Source organism: Loxodonta africana, chromosome 10, assembly GCF_030014295.1.
Source record: "Loxodonta africana isolate mLoxAfr1 chromosome 10, mLoxAfr1.hap2, whole genome shotgun sequence".
NCBI lineage: Eukaryota > Metazoa > Chordata > Mammalia > Proboscidea > Elephantidae > Loxodonta > Loxodonta africana.
The window spans coordinates 7,014,250-7,039,131 of record NC_087351.1 but is presented as its reverse complement, the minus strand read 5'-3'; the positions used below and the strand labels follow the sequence as shown (position 1 = coordinate 7,039,131).

At 41.3% G+C, this 24,882-nt stretch overlaps 1 protein-coding gene and 1 non-coding gene across 4 annotated transcripts in view; one reads left to right on the top strand and one right to left on the bottom strand.

Moving 5' to 3' along the window:
- The window catches only part of SLC12A1 (solute carrier family 12 member 1), a 112,411-nt gene that overhangs the window by 41,064 nt on the left and 46,465 nt on the right, over positions 1–24,882 (top strand). For all 3 annotated transcript variants that reach the window (XM_003420148.3, XM_003420147.3, XM_064292006.1), the window contains exons 14-18: positions 172–327; positions 6,907–7,006; positions 7,958–8,069; positions 19,969–20,109; positions 22,863–22,969. In XM_003420148.3, the coding sequence (XP_003420196.1) occupies positions 172–327; positions 6,907–7,006; positions 7,958–8,069; positions 19,969–20,109; positions 22,863–22,969 (616 nt within the window). The remainder of the gene's footprint in view (positions 1–171; positions 328–6,906; positions 7,007–7,957; positions 8,070–19,968; positions 20,110–22,862; positions 22,970–24,882) is intronic.
- Positions 9,351–9,421, bottom strand: TRNAG-UCC (transfer RNA glycine (anticodon UCC)). The gene has a single exon. It is a non-coding gene; the product is annotated as a tRNA-Gly (tRNA).

The following is a 24,882-nucleotide window of genomic DNA, read 5'->3' as shown; positions in this document are numbered from 1 at the left end:
ATCCCAGGAAAGTACTAATAGGGTTAGGAACTTGACCTAAAAGTTCTGATTCTCTATACCAGGAAAAAAAAAAAGAACCACGTTGCTTGCTTTGCAATAGTGTGAAGTGTTATGATAGCAGTAGTTTGGAAGAGTTTCAAGTGTACATAAATACATTTTTTTAACTTCCAGGATGGAGACCTGCGTATGGAATTTACAACATGTGGGTGTCCCTTTTCGGAGCTGTTTTGTGCTGTGCAGTCATGTTTGTCATCAACTGGTGGGCAGCTGTCATCACCTATGTCATTGAGTTCTTCCTCTATGTCTATGTGACTTATAAGAAGCCAGGTGAGTTAAGAAGGGTGTGTAGTGTGGGTTTTCCAAAGCACTCTCTAACTCCCCATTACTCAACAAATATTTACTGAGCAGCTTCTATGTGTGCTGTATTAATATATAATGCAATATAATAATAGCCATAGGCAACCTTGTTGAGCACCTACTGTATGCCATGAATTCATTTAGTCATTACAATAATGCTGTAAATTAAGTATCATTAGTCCCATTTTACAGATGAAAAAACTAGGGTTCAAAGAGCTGACCACGTGCCAAGGTAACAGGATGTAATGGAGCTGGTATTTTAACGAGAGTGTACACGGCGTCAAACCCCAGAAGCTTTTCATTATGTCCCCTTCTTCCTTTAACGTTCTGGTGAGTAAGATATAGTCCCTGTTCTCAAGGAGCTCACAAACTCACACACAACAATTAATTACTCTAATAGTGACACTGACCAAATCCTGAGAAAAGGGGAGGAAGTGGTTAAATTTGATTAGAATTTCCTGAGAAAACATGCCTAGTTCATGGGTTGTGTATGAGTAAATAAGCAATATTTTTAGTTTTTTTTTTAAAAGATGACTAGGGGTTAATGGGACAGAGTCAGTGAAGGATATTCTAGGCAGAAGGAAAGCGTGTGTGAGGTCAAGGAGGCACGTGAATACATGGCATTGTGACATACTTGAGAAATTTCAAAGTCTTTAGCCTGGATTCTTGGGTACTAGGGAGAAGAGACAAAGGTGAGCCTGGGAGGATAGTTTGGGGCCAGGTTAAGAACCTTAAATGTCATACCAAAGAATCTGGAAGGGCCTTGGTAGCGTAACTGGTTTGTGCTCGACTGCTAACCTAAAGATTGGCAGTTCAAAGCCACCCAGCAGTACCACAGAAGAAAAGCCCTGGCAATCTGGTTCTGTTAAGATTATAGCCCAGAAAACCCTACAGAGCAGTCCTACTCTGTAACGCATGAGGTCAGCATGAGTCAGAGTTGACTCAAAGGCAACTAAGAACAACAACAACAAAGAATCTGGGTATTATTGACAACGAAAAGCTGCCTGTCATAAACTATTAAACGGGAGAAACGTAACTGGACCTGAGCTTCGGATGTTACTCCGGAGCCGGCGAGATACACGGACTAAGTCAGGGAGAGGCTACAGACCACGGTGCCCTGCCGAGAGGCCCAGTCTCCCCCTTCCGCAGGGAGAGGCTACGGACCACGATGCCCTGCCGAGAGGCCCGGTCTCCCCCTTCCGCAGGGAGAGGCTACGGACCACGGTGCCCCGCCGAGAGGCCCGGTCTCCCCCTTACGCAGGGAGAGGCTACGGACCACGGTGCCCTGCCGAGAGGCCCGGTCTCCCCCTTACGCAGGGAGAGGCTACGGACCACGGTGCCCTGCCGAGAGGCCCGGTCTCCCCCTTACGCAGGGAGAGGCTACGGACCACGGTGCCCTGCCGAGAGGCCCGGTCTCCCCCTTACGCAGGGAGAGGCTACGGACCACGGTGCCCGGCCGAGAGGCCCGGTCTCCCCCTTACGCAGGGAGAGGCTACGGACCACGGTGCCCCGCCGAGAGGCCCGGTCTCCCCCTTCCGCAGGGAGAGGCTACGGACCACGGTGCCCTGCCGAGAGGCCCGGTCTCCCCCTTAGGCTCACCCGTACCCTTACTCCTTGAGGCTCAGGTCCTTTCACCTATAAAGCAAAGATATTAAGATCTATTTGTAGCATTTTGTTTATGTTTTTCTTTATTTTTTTTAATGTATTTTTAGAATCATATGTAATTTACATGGGGTCTCTGGGTCGTACAAATGGCTAACGTGTTCGGATGCTAACCAAAAGTTTGGAGGCTCGAGTCCATCCAGAGGAGCCATGGAAGAAAGGCCTGGGGCCTACTGCTGAAAAATAAGCCCCTGAAAACCCTATGGAGCACTGTTCTACTCCGACACACATTGGGTTGCTATTTACATACAGTAAAACGTATACAAACTTACGCAGGCTTGTAACCACCTCCACAGTCAAGACACAGAACATTTCCGTCTTCTCCAGGAGTTCCCTTGCACCCTCTGTAATCAGCCTCTTGCTCCTAGCCCCAGTCCCTGTCAGTCATTTTCTGATTTCTGTCCCTGTAGGTTTGCCTTTGCTGGAATATCATACATATAGAATCAGACAGTACGTAGCTTTGTGAATGCCTTCTTTCACTTAGCGTGATGCTTTTGAGATTCACCCGTGTTATTGCTTGTACAAGTAGTTCTTTTTTTATTTCTGAGTAGTGTTCCATTGTATGAATATATCAAAAAAATTTAATATAGTCACCAGTTGATGGGCATTTGGGTTGCTCCCAGTTTTTGGTGATTATGTATAAAGCTGCTATAGACATTCACATACAGGACTTATGTTTTCTGTCTGAATGCATAGTAATTGTATATATAACTTTATATAAAACAGCCAATTTTTTCCCAGAGTAGCAGGGCCATTCTGCATTTCTACAAGCCACAGACGAGAGTCCAAGTTGCCCCACATGCTTGACTCGAGTTGGTATTAGCATTTGTTTGTTTGCTTTTAGACGTATTAATAGAGGTACAACGCCTTCTCATTGTGGTTTTAATTAATGACTAATGACGTTGAGCATCTTATTTGTCATTCGTATATCTTCCTTGGTGAAAAAAAAAAAAAAACCCACTGCTGTCAAGTCGATTCTGACTCATAGCGACCCTATAGGACAGAGTAGAACTGCCCCATAGAGTTTCCAAGGAGCGCCTGGTGGATTCGAACTGCCAACCCTTTGGTTAGCAGCCATAGCACACGGTGAAGCATCTGTTAAAATTGCCCATTTTTTAATTCAGTTGTTTGTTTTCTTATTATTGTGTTGCGAGAGTTCTTTATGTATTCTGAATATGAATCCTTTAGCATATATGTGCTTTGCGAATATTTTCTCCCAAGCTGTGGCTTCTTTTTCCATTTTCTTTACAGTTTATTTTGAAGAGCAGAAATTTAAAAAAAAATTTTATTGTGCTTCACGTGAAAGTTTACAAATCAAGTCAGTCTCTCATACAAAAATTTATATACACCTTGCAGTGTACTCCCAGGTGCTCTCCCCCTAATGAGACAGCACACTCCTTCCTTCCACTCTCTATTTTCGTATCCATTCAGCCAGTTTCTGACCTCCCCTGCTCTCTCATCTCCCCTCCAGACAGGAGATGCCAACATAGTCTCATGTGTCTACTTCATCCAAGAGATCGCTCCTCACCAGTATCATTTTCTATCCCATAGTCCAGTCCAATCCCTGTCTGAAGAGTTGGCTTTGGGAATGGTTACTTTCTTGGGCTAACAGAAGGTCTGGGGACCATGACCTCTGGGGTCCTTCCAGTCTCAGTCAGACCATTAAGTCTGGTCTTTTTACTAGAATTTGGGGCCTGCATCCCACTACTCTCGTGCTCTCTCAGGGATTCTCTGTTGTGTTTCCTGTCAGGGCAGTCTTCGGTTGTGGCCGGACACAATCTAGCTCTTCTGGTCTCAGGCTGATGTAGTCTCTGGTTTATGTGGCCCTTTCTGTCTCTTGGGCTCATAATTACCTTGTGTCTTTGGTAGTTTTCATTCTCCTTTTCCTCAGGTGGATTGAGACCAATTGTTGCATCTTAAATGGCTGCTTGCTAGCATTTAAGACCCCAGATGCCACTCTCCAAAGTGGGATGCAGAATGTTTTCTTAAGAGATTTTATTATGCAATTGACTTAGATGTCCCCTGAAACCATGGTCCCCAGACCCCTGCCCCTGCTACGCTGGCCTTCGAAGTGTTGTTTATTCAGGAAACTTATTTGCTTTTGGTTTAGTCCAGTTGTGCAGACCTTTCCTATATTGTGTGTTGTCTTTCCCTTCAGCTAAAATAGTTCTTATCTACTATCTAATTAGCGAAGGCCCCTCTCGCTCTGTCCCTCCCTCCTCACTCTTGTAACCATCAAATAATATTTTCTTCTCTGTTTAAACTGTTTCTCAAGTTCTTATAATAGTGGTCTTATACAGTATTTGTCCTTTTGCAACTGACTAATTTCACTCAGCATAATGCCTTCCAGATTCCTCCATGTTATGAAATGTTTCATGGATTCATCATTGTTCTTTACCAATGTGCAGTGTTCCATTGTGTGAATATACCATAATTTATTTGTCCATTCATCTGTCGATGGGCAACTTAGTTGCTTCCATCTTTTTGCTATTGTAAACAGTGCTGCAATGAACATGGGTGTGCATGTATCTGTTCATGTAAAGGCTCTTACTTCTCTAGGATATATTCCAAGGAGTGGGATTGCTGGATCCTATGGTAGTTCTATTTCTAGTTTTTTAAGGAAGTGCCAAATCGATTTTCAAAGTGGTTGTACCATTTTACATTGCCACCAGCATTGTATGAGTGTTCCAGTCTCTCCGCAACCTCTCCAACATCTATTATTTTGTGCTTTGTGGATTAATGCCAGCCTCGTTGGAGTGAGATGGAATCTCATTGTAGTTTTGATTTGCATTTCTCTAATGGCTAATAATCGTGAGCATTTCTTCATGTATCTGTTAGTTACCTGAATGTCTTCTTTAGTGAAGTGCCTGTTCATATCCTTTGCCCCTTTTTTAATTGAGTTATTTGTCTTTTTGTAGTTGAGTTTTTGCAGTGTCATATAGATTTTAGAGATCAGATGCTGATCAGAAATGTCATAGTTAAAAACTTTTTCCCAGTCTGTAGGTAATCTTTTTACTCTTTTGGTGAAGTCTTTGATGAGCATAGGTGTTTGATTTTTAGCGGCTAAGGAAACGCTAGTGGCGTAGTAGTTAAGAGCTACAGCTGCTAACCAAAGGGTTGGCAGTTCGAATCCACCAGGGGCTCCTTGGAAACTCTCTGGGGGCAGTTCTACTCTGTCCTATAGGGTCGCTATGAGTTGGAATCGACTCGATGGCACTGGGTTTGCTTTGGTTTTGGCTGCAGTTATCTAGTTTCTTTTCTGCATTGTTAGTAATGTTTTGTATACTATTTATGCCATGTATTAGGGCTTCTAACATTGTCCCTATTTTTTCTTCCATGATCTTTATTGTTTTAGATTTTATATTTAGGCCTTTGATCCAGTTTGAGTTAGTTTTCGTACATGGTGTGAGGTATGGGTCTTGTTTCATTTTTTTGGAGATGGATATCCAGTTATACCAGCACCATTTGTTAAAAAGACTGTCTTTTCCCCATCTAACTGACTTTGGGCCTTTGTCAAATATCAACTGCTCATATGTGGATGGATTTATTTCTGGATTCTCAATTCTGTTCCATTGGTCTATGTGTCTGTTGTTGTACCAGTACCAGGCTGTTTTGACTACTGTGGTGGAAAAATAAGGTAAAGTGAGGCCTCCCTTCTTTTTCAGTAATGCTTTACTTATCCGGGGCCTCTTTCCCTTCCATATGAAGTTGGTGATTTGTTTCTCCATCTCATTAAAAAATATCATTGGAATTTGGATCAGAATTGCATTGTATCTATAGATTGCTTTTGGCAGAATGGACATTTTTATGATTTTAAGTCTTCCTATCCATGAGCAAGGCATGTTTTTCCACTTATGTAGGTCTCAGGAGCAGAAATTTTTTATTTTGATGAAGTCAAATTTATGAATCTTTTTTCCTTTACGATTCGGCTTTTTGTGTCTGATCTAAGACATCTTTCTCTAACCCAAGGTCACAAAGATTTTCTCCTGTATCTTCTAGAAGCTTGAATGATTTAGGCTTTTCATTTAGGTTTATGATCAATTTTGAATTATTTTTTAATATGGTGTGAGTTATGCCTCAAGGTTCATTTTTTATACATAGATGTTCAACTGACTATTAGGGCTTATACAAAAATAAAGTGACCTACAGTATACTAAGTGCCTGGTACATAGTTGACACTTAATCAGTATTAACCTTCTTTATTTCCAGAAATTATCCTCTTCCAGTACAAAGCCAGGGAGAATAGGCTCTGCCTGCTCCCCAGGGTGGATCTGTACGTTCCTACTAGGGACTTCCTCTCATAAAACTTAGAGGACTAGAGGACTCATTTTAATTTGTAAATTTGTGGGAAAAAAAAAAAAAAAGGCAAGGGATGGTGGTGTTTACCTCCTTTAATATGAAGATTAACTCCTAAAAGTTCAAACTAAAATGCTTCCTAAAGAACCTCGACATTCTTCCAGGGCACTCTGAGATATTTTCCCTCAGTTTTACTATTCAAAATACAAAGATTATTGTGTACTTCCGTGTACACAGAAATACCTCCTTTCTTTTCAGTTTAAGAATTTGTGAAGAGTTTTGAATTTATTCATGGGCTGACCCATTTCCCAATTCTGTCTTCCTCCTATATGATCTTCAGACAGCCTCTCCCATCAAGCGAGGTTTCTGGGGTTGAGTAGCTGGAAGGAAGTCTCCCTTGTAAGGAATCACAACGTCCGTAGAAGGACGCAATGCTCTTTCCAGGAAATACTACATTGTATCTTCTCTAATTTGGGTGCTCACCCACCACTGACGCAGCCAGGGAAATCACAGAATAGTTTGTAAAAATTATTCACAGTGTCCAGAGGAAAGGTCAATGTTTTTTACGGCAATGTCCTCTTTCATCCACAGATGTGAACTGGGGCTCCTCCACACAGGCTCTTTCCTATGTGAGCGCTTTAGACAATGCTCTGGAACTAACCACCGTGGAAGACCATGTGAAAAACTTCAGGTAAAGTTGGTTTCTCAGACAGCCTGGTGATGCTCACATTAGAGGTAGCTTTCCTTTATGGGAGAGAAATGTACTAGAATAGTGATAAGCTTTACGGATGTATTCTAAAGATCAGTAGTCACACAAATCTGCCACATTTTTATGATGGCACTTTCTGTTTCTTCCCTTCCAGTCTGAGCTATGCCAGCCTACAACTCTACGCTAGCCCCTCGTAGTGCCAGGTGTCACCTCCCACACAAGGAAAGAAAGGTGTCCTGGTGACATGATTTCAGAGAGATGTCCCCAAACCCCCACACGCTAAAGACTGGATCTCTCTCCATTCAGCTTAGGGCGTTGTAGCTTACTGAATTCTCTTAGCAGGGGTAACACTTGAAGCTCTCCATAAGTTCCATCCTATTGGAATGGAGTCTCAAAAGACAAGTTTGCAAGGATGGTGAAGAAAAATAGTATGAAAATACTGGTTAGAAAGGGACAGGTTGGGGTGGGAATTTAGGATAGTGTAGTGTCTGGAGGGTCAGCGAAAAAAAAAAAGGAAAACCCTCGATGAGATGGATTGACACATAGCCTCAACAATGGACTCAAACATACCAATAATCATGAAGATGGCACAGGACGGAGCATTGTTTTGTCCTGCTCTACATAAGGTTGCCATGAGTTAGAACTGACTCAACAGCAACTAACAACAATAAGCGTTCAGAGGAAAACAGTCAGAGGAACCGAAGACGGATTTTTTTCTTACTTCACACTTTCACTGTCTCAGAGAATACAAAGATGGCAAGATAAACAAGCAAGATGACTCAAAAATTGTGGTGGGAAACCTAAGAAATTTTAGGAGAGCAGTTGTCCCATTTCACAAAGCCTTCTGTCCCTGCCATTTACATTTGGGGTAGTTCTGGGCTCAGAGACTTCTTGCAATGGTCAATTCTCACACCTTCTTTTTTCCATTTCCAGGCCCCAGTGCATTGTCTTAACAGGGGCACCCATGACAAGACCTGCTCTCTTGGACATAACTCACGCCTTTACCAAGAACAGTGGCCTTTGCATCTGCTGTGAAGTCTTTGTGGTAAGAGCCCTTCACCCAAGGAAGGAGCTATGTTCTCCCCGCTCACCTTGTGTTGTTTTCACCGAGCAAAGCAGGTGCGTGCATTGAGAGGAGAATGGCAAGGCAGTTTGGAAAAGAGGACTTCCCCTTGATTCACAGGGCAAGGATTAGCAAGGGCCCATGATCCTCAATTTAAACGGGTGGATGAAATGTGTTTCAGATTTCACAGGAGACCAACTAAAAGTGATAAATATTTCCAAAGATGGCCTTTCAGTCAAGAAAAAGAGAACTGGCTCAGAAATAAAATGAAGGCATTTGGGGTGATAACTGTCCACAGAAATATAAAAGGATGGAATGAGCAGGATAGAGAGCTATTATATAGATTAACTGATGAGGAGAGAACCAGACATAATGGCCTTAAATGACAGCGTATGGAATTTAGATTAAATATTTGGTTAAACTTGACGACACTACAGATATCTAGGGAATTAAACCAAGTTTTCCATGCTGTTGATAAACATTCAAAGCTGAATAAGTTCTTTTTTGCTCAGAAAGTAGGTGTGTGGTTGCCTAAGAGTAACTTACTGGTGGTTTTCCTGGGAGGTATTCAAAGTAGGTGCTGAAAATTTAACCCTAATTATTGACCAATCTGTAAAGTAGGGAGAAAGCATTAAAATTATAATAAAGTAATTAAGTCTCACCAGCCTACCTCTACGTCTTTTCAGCACACATACACACCACATACACACATCCCACTTACACTCCCCAGCTACTTCAAACTTACCTAGTCTTCAAAACATTTTTCTATAGTTTTATTACATCATGCTCATAAAACCCCAGTGAAGAAGGAACAAAAAGAAAAGCCCTGTACTAATTTTACAGAATAAGAATGTGAGGTTCAGAAAATTACATTATTGCACGCGGGCATGAGACAAGACAGCGGCAGAGTCAGGATTTCAGTCCAGATCACTTGACAGGCTCTGCATTACATTGCGAGAAGTCCTTAGCAGACCCATGGCCTTGGGAACACTGTTAGAATCAGATCTCGTTAGCTGCCAGTTGCCCCCAACTCATGGCAGCTCCAGGCATAACTGAACAAATAGCGTCCCAGTCCTGTGCCATCCCTATGATTAGTTATGGATCACTGTGCCATCCCTATGATTAGTTATGGATCAGGTTGTTGTGACTCACAGGGTTTTCATTCACTGATTTTTTAAAGTAGATTGCCAGGCCTTTTCTTCCTACTTTGTCTTAGTCTGGAAGCTCTGCTGAAACCCATTCAGCATCATAGCAACACGCATGAGCATTGGCCGGGAATCGAACCCGGGTCTCTTCCATGGAAGGCAAGAATTCTACCACTGAACCATCAGTGCCCCCGCAAGAATCAGGCACTGCTAGCTAAACTCTTCCAGTACCTGCCATGGAATAGGACTGTGAGGAATCTGTATGACCCTTGGGCCAGTCATCTGAGCCATGATGTGGGGGTTAATTTGCAACATGTCATCATGACCAGCACTTATCCAGCCATCTACGCTCAACAGTGCTCCAAATTCTGTCTGAAACCAGTTGGTCCTATTTTTTTCTCTCAGTGCTTATATTATGGTAACAAACAATATAACTAAATGTAATTATCCACTATAGGTAGAGGAAATCCCACTGACTGCATAAAATTGACAGGCTAAGTAATAACCAACTGTGACTCCAGAAGATTTTTTAAAAAATCTCATCAAGCACCTTGCTCCCACATTATCAACTTTGGTGCACTAGATTTCATTTTGGCCAATACAATATAGGCCAATATAGGAGGCGGTTCAGATGGAATAAGCAGTTCGGGGTGCTTTTCTTCTCCAGCAATTTAGAGAAAACTTAGTTTAGCGGGCAATAAAAAATCGTTAGGGCAGGAGAAGTCAACTGGAGTATAAATAGTCATACACTGGCAAGGGAGAAAGGATCTTTCTATAGAGGCTAGAGACACTGTGTTTAATTAACCCTTTGCTGCTTTAATGATAATAAAAGGGTATGATTCTGGAATATCATTTCATTTGAAGTAAGCACCTAAGCCTGTGCCTCCAATGGCCCTGGTGGTTTGGCACGTACACTGGACCACATTACGCATTACTGTGTTGGTCTCTCTGAGTAGGGCCCAAGAGTCTTGCTCCCAGGTGCCCACATTCTCTTGGGAACAGAAAAGGGTTCCTGCATCAGCTAATGACTTTCCAGTTAGTTACTTTCTGTGAGCTCCTGGGGCTACAGATGCTGTCAGCATTTTTAGGCTCCAGGCTCAGTCATCAATCATCTTTGCAAAGAAACAGATGGAAGGGGTTTGGGGGGAGCCAACACACCATTAGAAAATTGTTTCTAAAAAGAACAGTGGTTGATGGTTAGGCCAAGCCTGTGGAAAAATGTTAAGTAGTAACGATGATGTTAAGAGAATATCAGTTTAGCTTTTAACTCTAGAAAGCTGGTGCTTTTGAGACAAATGGTCAAGTTCTGAAACACTGTTTTGCCCGAATAGCTGTGAGTCCCTTGTTGTTGTTGTTAGGTGCCATGACGTTAGTTCCGACTCATAGTGACCTTATATACAACAGAATGAAACAGTGCCCAGTCCTGCACCATCCTCACAATTGTTGCTACGTTTGAGCCCACTGAGCAACTACTGCGTCAATCCATCTCCTCGAGGGTCTTCTTTTTTGCTGACCCTCTACCCTACCAAGCATGATGCCCTTTTCCAGGGACTGATCCCTCCTGATAACATGCCCAAAGTAAGTGAGATGTAGCCTCACCATCCTTGCTTCTAAGGAGCATTCTGGCTGTACTTCTTCTAAGACAGACTTGTTCCTTCTAGCAGTCCATGATATATTCAATATTCTTCATCAACACCATAATCCAAAGGCATCAATTCTTGGGTCTTCCTTATTCATTATCCAGTTTTCACATGCATACAAGGTGATTGAAAATATAATGGCTTGGGTCAGGCTTTTCAACAGTTTAAATAGGTTTTTTGCAGCAAATTCACCCAATGCAATGCCATCGTTTGATTTCTTGACTGCTGCTTCCATGGTCATTGATTGTAGATCCAAGTAAAATGAAATTCTTGACACCTTCAGTCTTTTCTCCATTTATCATGATGCTGCTTATTGGTCCAGTTGTGAGGATTTTTGTTTTCTTTATGTTGAGCTGTGATCCATACTGAAGGCTGTGGTCTTTGATATTCATCAGTAAGTGCTTCAAGTCTTCTTTGCTTTCAGCAAGCAAGGTAGTGTCATCTGCATATCACAGGGTATTAAAGAGTCTTCCTCCAATCCTGCTAGCAAGTGCTTCATATAGTCCAGCTTCGCAGATTATTTGCTCAGCATACAGATTTATAAGTATAGTGAAAGGATACAACCCTAACACACACCATTCCTGATTTTAAACCACACAGTGTCCCCTTTTTCTATTCAAACGACTGCCTCTTGGTCTATGTACAGATGCCACATGAACAAAATTAAGTGTTCTGGAATTTCCATTGTTTGTAATGTTATCCATAATTTGTTATGATCCACACAGTCGAATACTTTTGCATAGTCAATAAAACACAGGTAAACATCATCATGGTTTCTCTGCTTTCAGCCAAGATCCATCTGACATCAGCAATGATATCCTTTGTTCCATGTCTTCTTCTGAATCCAGCTTGAATTTCTGGTAGTTCCCTGTCAAAATACTGCTATAACTGCTTTTGAATTATCTTCAGCAAAATTTTATTTGCATGTAATATTAATGATATTGTTTGATAATTTCCACATTCTGTTGGGTCACTTTTCTTTGCAGTGAACACAAATGTGGATCTCTTCCAGTCAGTTGGCCAGGCGGCTGTCTTCCAAATTCCTTGCCTTAGTTAAGCGAGTACCCCCAGCGTTGAAACATCTCAGTTGGTATTCCACCAATTCCTGGAGCCTTCTTTCACACTAATGCCTTCAGTGCAGCTGGGTTCTTGGGCATATGCTACCTCCTGAAATGGGTGAAAGTCGACAGTACTTTTGGTATAGTGACTCTGTGTATTCCTTCTATCTGCTTTTAATGCTTCCTGCAACATTTAGTATTTTGCCCATAGAATTCTTCGAAATTGGAACTCCAGGCTTGAATTTTTTCTTCAGTACTTTCAGCTTGAGAAATGCCAAGTGTGTTCTTCCCTTTTGGTTTTCTAACTCCATATCTTTGCACATTTCATTTTAATACTTTGTCTTCTTGAGCTGCCCTTTGAAATCGTCTGTTCAGCTCTTTTACTTCATCATTTCTTCCATTTGCTTTAGCTACTCTACATTCAAGAGCAAGTTTCAGAGTCTCTTCTGACATCTATTTTGGTCTTTTCTTTCCTTCCTGTCTTTTTAATGAGCTTTTGCTTTCTTCATTTATGGTATCCTTCATGTCACCCCACAACTTATCTGGTCTTCGGTCATTAGTGTTCAATGTGTCAAATCTGTTCTTGAGATGGTCTCTAAATTCAGGTGGGATATACTCAAGGTCATACTTTGGCTCTTGTGGACTTGTTTTAATTTTCTTCAGCTTCAACTTGAGCTTGCATATGAACAATTGATAGTCTGTTCTGCAGTTGGCCTCTGGCCTTGTTCTGACTGATGATATTGAGCTTCTACATAGTCTCTTTCTACAGATGTAGTCGATTTGATTCCTATGTTTTCCAGCAGGTGAGGTCCATGCGTATAGTTGCCATTTATGTTGTTGAAAAAAGATATTTACAGTGAATAAGTCATTGGTCTTGCAAAATTCTTTCATGTGATCTCCAGAGTCCTTTCTATCACCAAGGCCTTATTTTTAAACTACTGATCCTTCTTTGTTATCAGCTTTTGCTTTCCAATCATCAGTAATTATCAGTGCATGTTGATTGCATGTTTGATCAATTTCAGACTACAGAAGTTGGTAAAAATGTTTAATTTTCTCACCTTTGGCATTATCAGTTGGCACGTAAATTTGGTCTTTCTTGTAGGCCTATGTATGTTATTCTGTCACTGACAGCATTATACTTCAGGGTAGATCTTGAAATGTTCTTTTTGATGATGAATATAACACCATTCCTCTTTAATTTGTCATTCCTGGCATAGTAGACCATATCATTGTCTGATTCAAAATGGCCAGTACCAGTCCATTTCAGCTCACTAATGCCGGGATATCAATCTTTATGTGTTCCACTTCATTTTTGATGACTTACAATTTTCCTAGATTCATAGTTTGTGCATTCCACGTTCCAATTATTAATGGATGTGTGCAGCTGTTTCTTCTCATTTTGAGTCACACCACATCAGCAAATGAAGGTCCTGAAAACTTTCCTCCCTACATGTCATTAAGGTCAACTCTACTTTGAGGAGGCAGCTCTTTCCCAGTTCTATCTTGAGTGCCTTCCACCCTGAGGGGCTCATCTTCCAGCACTATATCAGACAGTGTTCTGCTGCTATTTATAAGGTTTTCACTGCCCGATTTTCTTCAGAAGTAGACTGCCAGGTCCTTCTTCCTGGTCTCTCTTAGTCTGGAAGCTCCTCTGAAACTAGTTTTCCATGGGTGACCCTGCCGGTATTTGAAATACCAGTGGCATAGATTCTAGCATCGCAGCAATATCCAAGCCATCACAGTACGACAAACTCACAGACACGTGGTAGGTGAGTCCCTTAGGACATAATTTAGTCTCGCTATGCCTCAATTTGCTCAGTTATAAAATAGGAATAAAAATAGACCCATATTAAGTGAAGGGTTGTAAGCTGTAATCTTCACCAATTCTACCCTGTATGCCATGACATAAATAAGCCACTACTTTTCTTTGTCAATCAGTTTCCTCACTTACGTCATTCAAAGTAGATAGATCATAAAACAAATCATTGCAGATAACTTAGTTTCGATTTCATTCTCTGAGTACACGCATTCAGTTCTAAAAATCTCCTGGTGGCAGCTCACACTTGTCTTTCCCATGTGAGAGGGCATCATACTTCAGCGGTTACTCACTCACATACTTCTCAATTTTCCATCGAAGGGTAGATTATATATTTATTTATTTATTAAAACAAATTAAAAACAGATGCACATTTCAAGATGGCAAGCTGATCCAATTGGTCTGGAACTTAGGGTGCAAAACAGGTAAATCCATTATTGTAAAAAACTGTACCACTTACCCCTTTTCTAAATTTTCCTTGTCTTAAAATCATAAAAGACTTCCAAGTCCAAAATGGCATCTTTTTGAAGTACAATGTGCTGTGCTGGTGGCTGAAATCTAAACATTATTTTTAGATTGCTTCTATGTTTTTATCTTGAAAAATTAAGAGACACGTTAGGTCAAATCATATGAAATTTACATTTTTGTAGGTCAAAACTGTTGAATACTAGCAATTTTACATGGTTCAGCATTATATGACACCCATATTCTACCCCTTCTAATTAACAACTATTAACATTATTGTCATAGATATTTCTGCTGATTTTTTAAAAAATTTATTGTGGTAAAATATATATAACCAAAAATTTGCCATTTTAACCATTTCCACTTATTTTTAATGAAATGAAGCATTACAGACCCAAGCCCACCCCAGCGCCAAGGCGCTTTTCCTCCCCAGAGGCAGTTGTCCTGAGTTGTATGGGTATCTTTCAAGTCATTTCACATATATGTACCAAGATGCAGATCTATTTTTAGTACTGTATTACCTACTCTTCAGTTTTTCTTTAATCCTTCATTGGCCTCTCCTTTCATTGTAAAGAAGGAAAAAATCACTTTTGACCACCTTCCTCATACAGATCTCCTTTTAACAAAATTTTATCCTTACTGTTTTCCTTTCTCTTTTTTCTGGAAAAATATGAAATTTATAAAATATCTTAATAAAACCTAAATCTTTCTTTAAATTCAACGAAGTTCTCAAGAAAACTCAGAGAAGACAACAAACTCCTAACTCTGTTGCCATAATGGCAGACTAGTCAAGCACAGATAACTCTGGAAAAAGTAAAATTCTCATTTTTCTTCTGTCTTCAACGACTTCTTAATGCAACTTCTGTATCCACCCAGAAGAAAATGCCTTCTTTTTAGATGCATCTATTCTCCTCTTGTCAGTGAGCCTCTGTCATGACACTAATAAAATAGTGTTATGGCCAAACACAGAACAAATGAAATGAAATGAAATGGGTGCTAGGAAGCATGGTGAGATGAGATATGGACCAAGTCAGAAAGGAAAAAATTCTCTTTCCCTCAGTTCCAACCAGAGTGGCAAATGACAGCATAGACAGAGAAATAAGACTCTCAGAGTTGGAAGGAACACTGTGCTTGGCCCAAGTTCCTCTAGTTGATTCTAAAGGTGTTGGATCTCCTTTGTCAACTTTCTTGGTCATAATATTCATTTATGTGAAGGTGCCTCTCATTCAGCTTCTACTCCAGACAAAAGAATTATAAATTCTTTGCCCCTTTCTCAATCAATGTCAAAGTTATAATATATACAAGATTTTTAAAGCTTCATTGTCTATTCAAATCCTGAATTAATTTATGTACTCATATTTTGGATCTTAAGTGAAACTAACTGCTATAATATTTTAATTGGGTGGTAAAACCCACTTTTGCAACTATGACATATTTAGAGGTTGAATAATTATATTCCAGTGTGTCTTCCCTCTTTGTTAGCTTGCTTCTTCCTTAATACATTTGTATTGCAGCCTTGCCTCATGTTAATATGTGTGCTACGAGGATATCATAATCACTTTTAGCAAAGAGAGATTCTGCAAAATATTTTTATGACTTCTCAATATGGCAAATTTAAGCATTAAAGTAAATCTCTCTGTCACAGTGAATGTTGAATCTGGATTTTTATAATACTAATCGACATACATTAGACTGTATTTATTTAAATACATGCCAGCTTCCCCGGGGGTTCGCAGTCATTGTAGTGCAGCTCAGTATACTGATGGTCCAGCATCATCCCTGACTCCTGGCTATTCTTCTACCTCCTGGCTGTTGTCACCATTGAGCTTCCCTCAGTAAAATATTCCTACATTCTTTTTCAGTTGAGGGAGGGAGGCAAGAAAGGCCAAAGGAAGGACTAGTGGTTTAGTATGCATTCTGTCTGGAAACCTGAGCTAAATTTGACACAGAATGGCATACTTTCTGTAGACTAGCCCTTGGGTTTAATAGCTACCCTCTCTACATCCCTACTTCACTCACCTTCATTGAAGGTTCTGTAACTTTAATGTAAGGCATTCAAACTATTTTGAAATAAACAGGAAAAAAATAAGTATATAAAAAGTCAAATCCAATTTAAATAAAATATTAAAATAGATAGGACGCCAGAGATCATCTAGACTGGCACTGTATAACAGAAACATAATGTGTGCCATGTATGTAATTGTAAATCTTCTAGTAGCCACACTGTTAAAAATAAAAAGAAACAGGTAAAATTAATTTTAATAATAATAACAAATAAATAAATAATAAATAAATTTTAATAATAATAATAAGGTGCGCCTGACCCAAGCCATGGTATTTTCAATCACATCATATGCATGTGAAAGCTGGACGGTGAATAAGGAAGACCAAAGAAGAATTGATGACTTTGAATTGTGGTGCTGGCAAAGAATATTGAATATACCGTGGACTGCAAAAAGAACAAACAAATCTGTCTTGGATGAAGTACAACCAGAATGCTCCTTAGAAGCAAGGATGGTGAGACTGCATCTTACATACTTTGGACATGTTGTCAGGAAGGATCAGTCCCTGGAGAAGGACATCATGCTTGGCAGAGTACAGGGTCAGCGGAAAAGAGGAACACCCTCAACGAGGTAGACTGACACAGTGGCTGCAACAATGAGCTCAAGCATAACAACAATTGTGAGGATGGCTCAGGACCGGGCAGTGTTTCATTCTGTTGTGCATAGGATCGCTATGAGTTGGAACCAACTCAATGGCACCTAACAACAACAACAATTTTAATAATATACTTTATTTAACCCAGTACATCCAAAATATTGTCATTTCAATATGTAATGAGTATAACATACTAATGAGATAGTTCACGTTTTTTTTTTCCATACTAAGGCTCTGAAATTTGGCCCAGCCATGTTTCAAGTCCTCCATAGCCACGTGTGCCCAAGGACTGCCATTCCAGGCAGTGCTGATTTAGACCATTTCCTTATTTATTTTTAGTTTTAAACATTTTCATCACTTCAAAACAGACACATCATGCCCATTTATACTCATTCCCTATTTCCAGCCTCTGGTTTAAACAAAAGCCAACCCCTTGACGTGAAGTCGATTCCAACTCATAGCTACCCTGTAGGACAGAGTAGAACTGCCACATAGAATTTCCTTTTTTTTTTTTTTTTAATTAATTTTTATTGTGCTTTAAGGGAAAGTTTACAAATCAGGTCAGTCTCTCATACAAAAATTTATAGACACCTTGCTATACAATCCTAATTGCTCTCCCTCTAATGAGATACCACAGTTCTTCCTTCTACTCTCTCTCCTCGTGTCCATGAAGGTAGCTTCTGTTCCCCTCTGCCCTCTCATCTTCCCTTCAGACAGGAGATGCCAACATAGTCTCATGTGTCTACTTGATCCAAGAAGCTAGTTCTTCACCAGTATCACTTTCCATCCCATATTCCAGTCCAATACCTGTCTGAAGAGTTGGCTTCCGGAATGGTTCCTATCTTGGGCTAACAGAAGGTCTGGAGACCATGGCCACCCAGGTCCTTCTAGTCCCACTCTGACCATTAAGTCTGGTCTTTTTATGAGAATTTGGGGTCTGCATCCCACTGCTCTCTTCCTCCCTCAGAGGATCTCTGTTGTGTTCCCTGTCAGGGCAGTCATCGGTTCTGGCTGGGCACCGTCTAGTTCTTCTGATCTCAAGCTGTAGTCTCTGGTTTATGTCGTCCTTTCTGTCTCTTGGGCTCATAATTACCTTGTGTCTTTGGTGTTCTTCATTCTTCCTTGCTCCAGGTAGGTTGAGACCAATTGATGCATCTTAGATGGCCACTTGCTAGTGGCTAAGACCCCAGACACCACTCTCCAAAGTGGGATGCAGAATGTTTTCTTCATAGATTTTACTATGCCAATTGACTTAGATGTCCCCTGAAACCATGGTCCTCAAACCCCTTCCCCTGCTACACTGGGCTTCAAAGTGTTCAGTTTATTCCAGAAACTTCTTTGCTTTTGGTTTAGTTCAGTTGTGTTGACCTCTCCTGTATTGCGTATTGTCTTTCCTTTCACCTAAAATAAAACTTACCTACCATCTAATTAGTGAATACCCATCTCCCTCCCTCGCTCACCCCTCTTGTAACCATCGAAGAATATTTTCTTCTCAGTTTAAACTATTTCTCCAGTTCTTATAATAGTGGTCTTTTATACAATATTTGTCCTCTTGCAACTGACTAATTTCACTCAGCATAATGTCTTCCAGATTTCTCCATGTTATGACCATTTCCTTGTTTTTATAGATGTAGAACCTGCATCCAAAGAGGACAGGTGGCATACCCAGAGTACCAGCTAGTCAGTGTGGGAGCGAGGTCTAGGTTCAACATTCTGGTTCCCAGTGTAGTGCTCTTTCAGCTCCATCAGAGAACAAGTGGTAGAATTAGCTCTCTGGTTTCAGCAAGACTCTGAGCACTCCTTTAAGAGAATAAAAATCAACTTTGGGTGACCACCTACTATATTCTAGACATTGTACTAGGCACTTTATCCATTACTACTTGGAACAATCTTGTGGGAAATTTTATCCCTATTTTCAGAATAAGCTATCAAAGCTGAGAGATAATTACCCAAGAAGTAGCCAAGCTTAGTTTGGAAGCCAGTTCTCTCTGGCCACATAGCATGGGCTCTTTTTCATACAGCCCAAAGCCCCTTCTCTCCAATTCAAAACCATCTAAGGCTGTGAATCCAAGTGTGATCCAAGGACCAGAAGCATCCATGTCACCTGGAAGCATGCTAGAAATGCCAACCCTGCACCAGGACTACTGACTCAGAATTTGCATTTTATCAAGATCCCAGATGACTCAGATGAAATCTTAGGCATCTTAATGAAATACCGAATCTCTCTGTGAATTAAATGAATTTCCCAGGAGAAGAGCAGCTACATACCCTGTCAGACACATAGCAAATCATTAAAAAATAAATAAGTAAATAAAAACTTTGTGGATTGAGTTGAAACATGAGAAGAAAAGTGCTAGCTTGGACCTTTAAGGAATGAGAAACAAGAATAGAATTTTTAGATAAAAATAAATATCCAGAACTCAGATCTTGAAATTATGAAATGCCTCATCTACAACCACAACCCTGCCCCCTTCTCTCTCACTCTCCTCTGTTCTTCTGATGGCACCAAATACAGTGAGTGAGAGGGAAATGCTAATTCATTTTATTGCAAATGTGTCAACATTACACGGAAAAGTGGTGCAAATGTAGTCTTGCCACACAAAAAAGCCATGAATCAGCCTAATAGAATTGTCAGGATGTAGTTCATGGCAAGATTTGCAGCTCACTGTGTATGGCTCCAGAAAGCTCTGCCCATTTCTTGAAATTGGGTTCTAGCTGAGATTACCTCGGTGTGCCTAAAAGTGGCTCCGCCATTGAGTCAACGGTTGATTGTGATTCATCCTGAGCCTCTCCAGTCACATTTTCAGTATTTCCTCAGGTGCCATGATGCCCTCAGTGTTTCTTTGCATTCAGAATGAGGCAGTTAATTAGGTAGCTGTTAATAACTCCAGACATTTGGGGTGGAAAGTGAATAATGTGAGCAGCCTAGATTCTCTCCAAAAGGCTGATCTGCGTGAAGCCTGTTTAGTGAGGTGCTTGTCCCTCTTTCTTATTTCTTAGCTCACTGGGGCGCTGCCGGCTATTTTTGTCCTTAGAAAACAACAGCGGGGTGATGTATGACTGCAGGGCTTCTAACCAGTACTTCATGGTGCCGTACAGGGGCCGCGCAAGCTGTGCGTTAAGGAGATGAACAGTGGCATGGTGAAAAAGCAGGCCTGGCTCATAAAGAACAAACTCAAGGCCTTTTATGCTGCAGTGGCGGCAGACTGTTTCCGAGATGGTGTCCGGAGTCTTCTTCAGGTAAGGTTGACACTGGGCGAATGAGCACAAAGGCAAAAGACAATTAGCACTGCATGCTGATGAAACTCTGGATGTGAAGGACCCAGTCAGGCAGCCTACAGCAGAGACCAGGACAGATGGTTAAGGAATTCATTTCAGTTTCCTGGGGCAGGCAAAGCCCAGGCAGAAGCAGAGAGGTTCCACTAAGAGGAACTACAAATGCTACACTGCAAATGGAAAGTGAGGTTGCCTTTGGCAAGCAGCATACATTCTGTACCCATATTTATTGAAATGCAAATTTGTTCTGATGGTTGACAACGTTCAGGGTCCCATTAAAACTTCAAATTGTTTTTGCATCTCATAGTGCACATAGATAGCAACGTTCAAGTCAGGCGTTCTTTTCCTTTTTTCTATTGCAAATGGTGTGAGGGCAGCTACTAGACTCAACTAACCAAATGCAGGATGATCTGGGAGTAAAATCTCCTTATCCTCCCAAATCATTTCCAGACTGGTGAATAAAAGCCCACAGTTTTCCCGCTTTTCCCCCTTTTGCTTTCCTTTCTTCTTCCCTTCCTCATCCCTTCTCTAGTTAAGCACGTAAAACCTGTCCCTAGTTCTGATCTTCACAATTTAGAGTGCCAGAGATTCCCTAAAACAATCCAAGAGACCCTCGAAAATTCTAGGCCTTGGCTTTCTAATCATTTTGGCTTTGATATGGTTTTAAAAAAACCCCAATTCTAAGTATACCAAGTGGTGCAATGAGCTTGGCTTTCAGAGTTGCCGTATTCAGGACTGTCAGAATTCAGTATTGCATCCAGGTAACTCTGATACTTATGCAAGCAGGAAAGAAAAATAGCGATAATATTTTGGAGATTAAGAGTATTTGATGCATTCTTGTGTCTAATATCCCTGAAGAACACTGCAAAGTAGCTGCACACGCAGAGAAGCCATTTCTGAAAGACCTATTACCCCAATGAGACTCTTTTCATCTGTTATTAATTTGCTGCACATAGAAATAGGTATCTTGCAAGATACTGAGTTTCTCTTAGTGGTGAGTTATGTTTCTTTTGAGTAGCTCTTTGTTTAAATATGTTGGGAAGGTAGCAAGCCTCTGGGAGGCACACACAGCTAAGCACTTGACTACTAACCCAAAGGCTGGTAGTTTGAACCCACCCAGAGCTGCCTTGAAAGAAAGCCCTGGTCCTCTGTTTCTGCAAGGTCGCAGCCTGGAAAATTCTCCGAAACAGTTCTATTCTGCACACACGAGGTTGCCATGAGTTGGCACCAACGTGACAGCAACTGATTTTTTTTTTTTTTAGTGAGTTATATTTCTTTTCAGTAGCTCAAATATTGGAAAAGTTACACATTTAATGTAAATTGTCACAGAAGATTTGTAAAATAATTGAATTTTCAGCTAGGCATCAGAAGACAGATATAGCATAGGAGCAGGGTGAGAAAAGACATAGGTATGGAAAGAATTCTTGCATTAATCAAGAAGACATGATGAAAAACCTGACCATATGTAAAGCTTGTCCACATGAATTTCTTCAAATAAAAGTGATGAGTACAGAAAGGTTGTGACAAAAAGAACAGAATGCTACTGAAGGGAAGCACTGCCAATTATACAATTTTGGATGAAGCCTTCTTTGCATCTGAGAAGTTACCGTAGGAATAGCCACACCCCCAAACTGTAATCCCAGGAAAGACTACACCCAGGCTACCATGCCTCTGATGAGGGCCAAATGCTGGCTCTAAGGAGCTGTTCTGCTGCCTGGATATTTTTTATTTCCAGGACCATCTGTCAGTCCTATCTCCTTCCACATACTACTGTCCTTTCTAAAATGTCCAGGTCTGTTCATTTGTTTCCCTGTTCCCATCACCCAGAACAACCTTCCTTTGCTCCCACTCTTCCCCATATTTTTGCATGTCAAAATCTAACCATCTCCAAGACCGAGCACAAATGCCACACCTCCCTGGTAGTGGTCCATAAGTGCTCAGCTAGAATTCAAGTTTCCCCCTTTGTACTTCCATATGGGTTCATACTGCATTCGTACTTGTATTATAGTTACTTGGGTGTATCTTATCTTCCCAATCTTACTCTAAATTCCTTAAGGCCTAGGTACACATCTCACTTCTCTCCCAGAGCACCTAACATTGTATCATGCAGTTAATAGGTGCTCGATAACATTGCCAAATTTAATTTCATGGAAGCCATATCCTGTCATCTAATGGAGAGAACAAAACTTCTGATACAGAAGGTGGCTGTTAATGATACTGTCATGCCAGAGGATTAAGTTCTGGAACCATAACTCAGTTAGTCTCCAATGCGTAATACACATAGAGATTTCGGTGATCCGCATATATAAGCTTTTTCCAAACATGGATTGTATTGCTAATGACATTATGATATAACAGGTGAAAATGAGCTTTGAACCAGTAAGTGACAACACACATACCAACAGCTAAGCCAGCCCTCACTTGATTTTAAATTATTGAACCATTTTAGTGAGTGTGTCAGAAGAAATGCAAATGACTGCTAATTTAGAAAAGCTACGTTTCTGTCATCTAAAATCCATCTATGGCTGAGATGATTTAGAACTAATCTTCCTATTTTATGCTTGGGTACAGGCATGAAGGACATGCACTAAAGTGTAATCTAATCTCCAGAATCTTCAGAACATTACTTCAGGCCTCTTTTGGACATTATTTTTCATTTGTAGTGATGTTTTCAGGGTATGGTAAGGATTGCCCATGTTTTTATGTCCTCTGTTTAGGCTTCAGGCTTGGGAAGAATGAAACCAAACACTCTGGTGATTGGATATAAAAAAAACTGGAGGGAAGCTCCCCTGACAGAGATTGAGAACTACGTGGGAATCATACAGTAAGTGGTGGCTTTCAAGATGGATTCTTGTTTAAAAACCACTAACCAGGGCAGCACATAACTGACATGTTTTGCCAGGTTAAATTGCCTGAGAAGGCCACGTGCCTCTGTTACTCTGAATTCTTTACCACAGTGAGTAGAACACTGCCAGTGATGGACTTGCTGGAATCAGAGTGTTAGAGAGACACGGTGGGGGGAATATCAAGATCAAAGGAAAAAGTAGAAAAAACAGTGAAGCCTATTTATAAGATTAAAAGCAAGCACAGTTAGACAAGAGAAGACTTTTAAAAAATAATACCTGGAGTCTTGGGTAGACTGGTGAAGCCACCTAAGGCATTGTCTTCTTCTGGACCTTGGATGAAGTGTCACTATCCCAGAGTCTCAGAGCTCCCTCTTCTGATAGGGGAACCACACACGCCAGGTACCTCTGCTGTGTGGCAGAATGGTTTATGAACACAATGTTAGTTTTAAAATGGTATGTGACGTCTACTACCTAAATATTTGAAAAGTCTTGGAGAAGAGGCAATACCAATAGTCCTTAAAGGGCTAGCAGGCACGGGGCTCATATACTTAGCATGAACTGTTCCCCTAAATTCTCACAGGAGGGCTTTGAGGTAAGTATTGTTTTTGTTCCCATTTAACAAGAAGAAAAGCAGACAATAAAATTTAAGTAGTTTGCTGAAAAATCACAGAGTTAGTAAGAGGTAGGGCTGGGATTCCAATCTAGGGTCATCAGAATTCAAAGCTCATACTCCAACTTAGTGCTATGCTGCCCCCAAAGCATGTATATACCCAAAGTATCACAGGCCCAGTTCCTTCTTTTGAATCAGAGAATATAAACTCTACACATACAGAGAGAAGCAGGACTTCCTCAGGGATCCCTACAGGTGATCCAGTCTTTCTTCCACACTTGAAAATAACTAACCAAACTCCTCTCAAGAGGGGCCATGTTGAGGCGGGGCCAAGATGGCAGAATAGCCAGATGCTTCTGGCAATCTCTCTTATAACAAAAACCCGAATAATCAAGTGAAACGATTGTATTTATGACAACCTAGGAGCCCTGAGCATCAAAGACAAAGTTAGAAAATGGACTGAGCATTAGGGGAGAGAGAGGCAGTTAATAAGTGGAGAGGAGTGCCGGACCTGAATCTCTGGGATCCCCCAGACATCATTCCTGGGAGCAGGTGTGGCAGGCCAATAGTAGTGTTCGGTTGCAGTTTCCTCAGGGAGAAGTAGCCAGCTGCACGGCCTACTCACACCTCTGAAACCAGACAAAGGTGCTCTTGGCAAAAGCTAAGTACTTACGTGTATTTTACCGCGCCCCCAGCCCCCAAACTGGCTTCAGTGGCTCTTGATTTCCCTGGGCCAGAGATAGGTCCTGTTGAGCACCCTGAGCAATGCTCCCGGACTTGGACAAGGAATAAATTCACATCAGAGGTAAAAGATAATTTGCCAGCTCTACTAACCAGGGAAGCTCAAGACAGAAGTAGCTCCTGTCCAGGCACAAATGGTCTGTGGACTTTGAATACATTTCTCCCCTGCATGGACCTGTGCGGGCCTATTTCAGGAGAATAGGCCCTTGTTGGCAGACTGCAACTGTTTAAGCCGTGTGGTGGAGAGGTGGGTGTTTGATGTTTGACACCACCTTGCCTGTTGAACAGGGTCCTCACCTGCCCATATCAGGGGCCTAAGGACTGGTGGCTGGACCCAGCCACCCGCGACAGGGGTCCAAGGATAACTGGCACCTCCCAGCCCTTACAACCAAAAGCATTGGGTGCCCGTGGTCCATCTGTAGAACCCACCCACCTGTACGCTCTAGCGAAGAGGGATACGCTTTCCTCAGACACCCTCAGGGGATGGTTCTCAGCCCGCTGCCTTGTTCAGAGTGTGACCCCCTGCTGCAATCAGATACC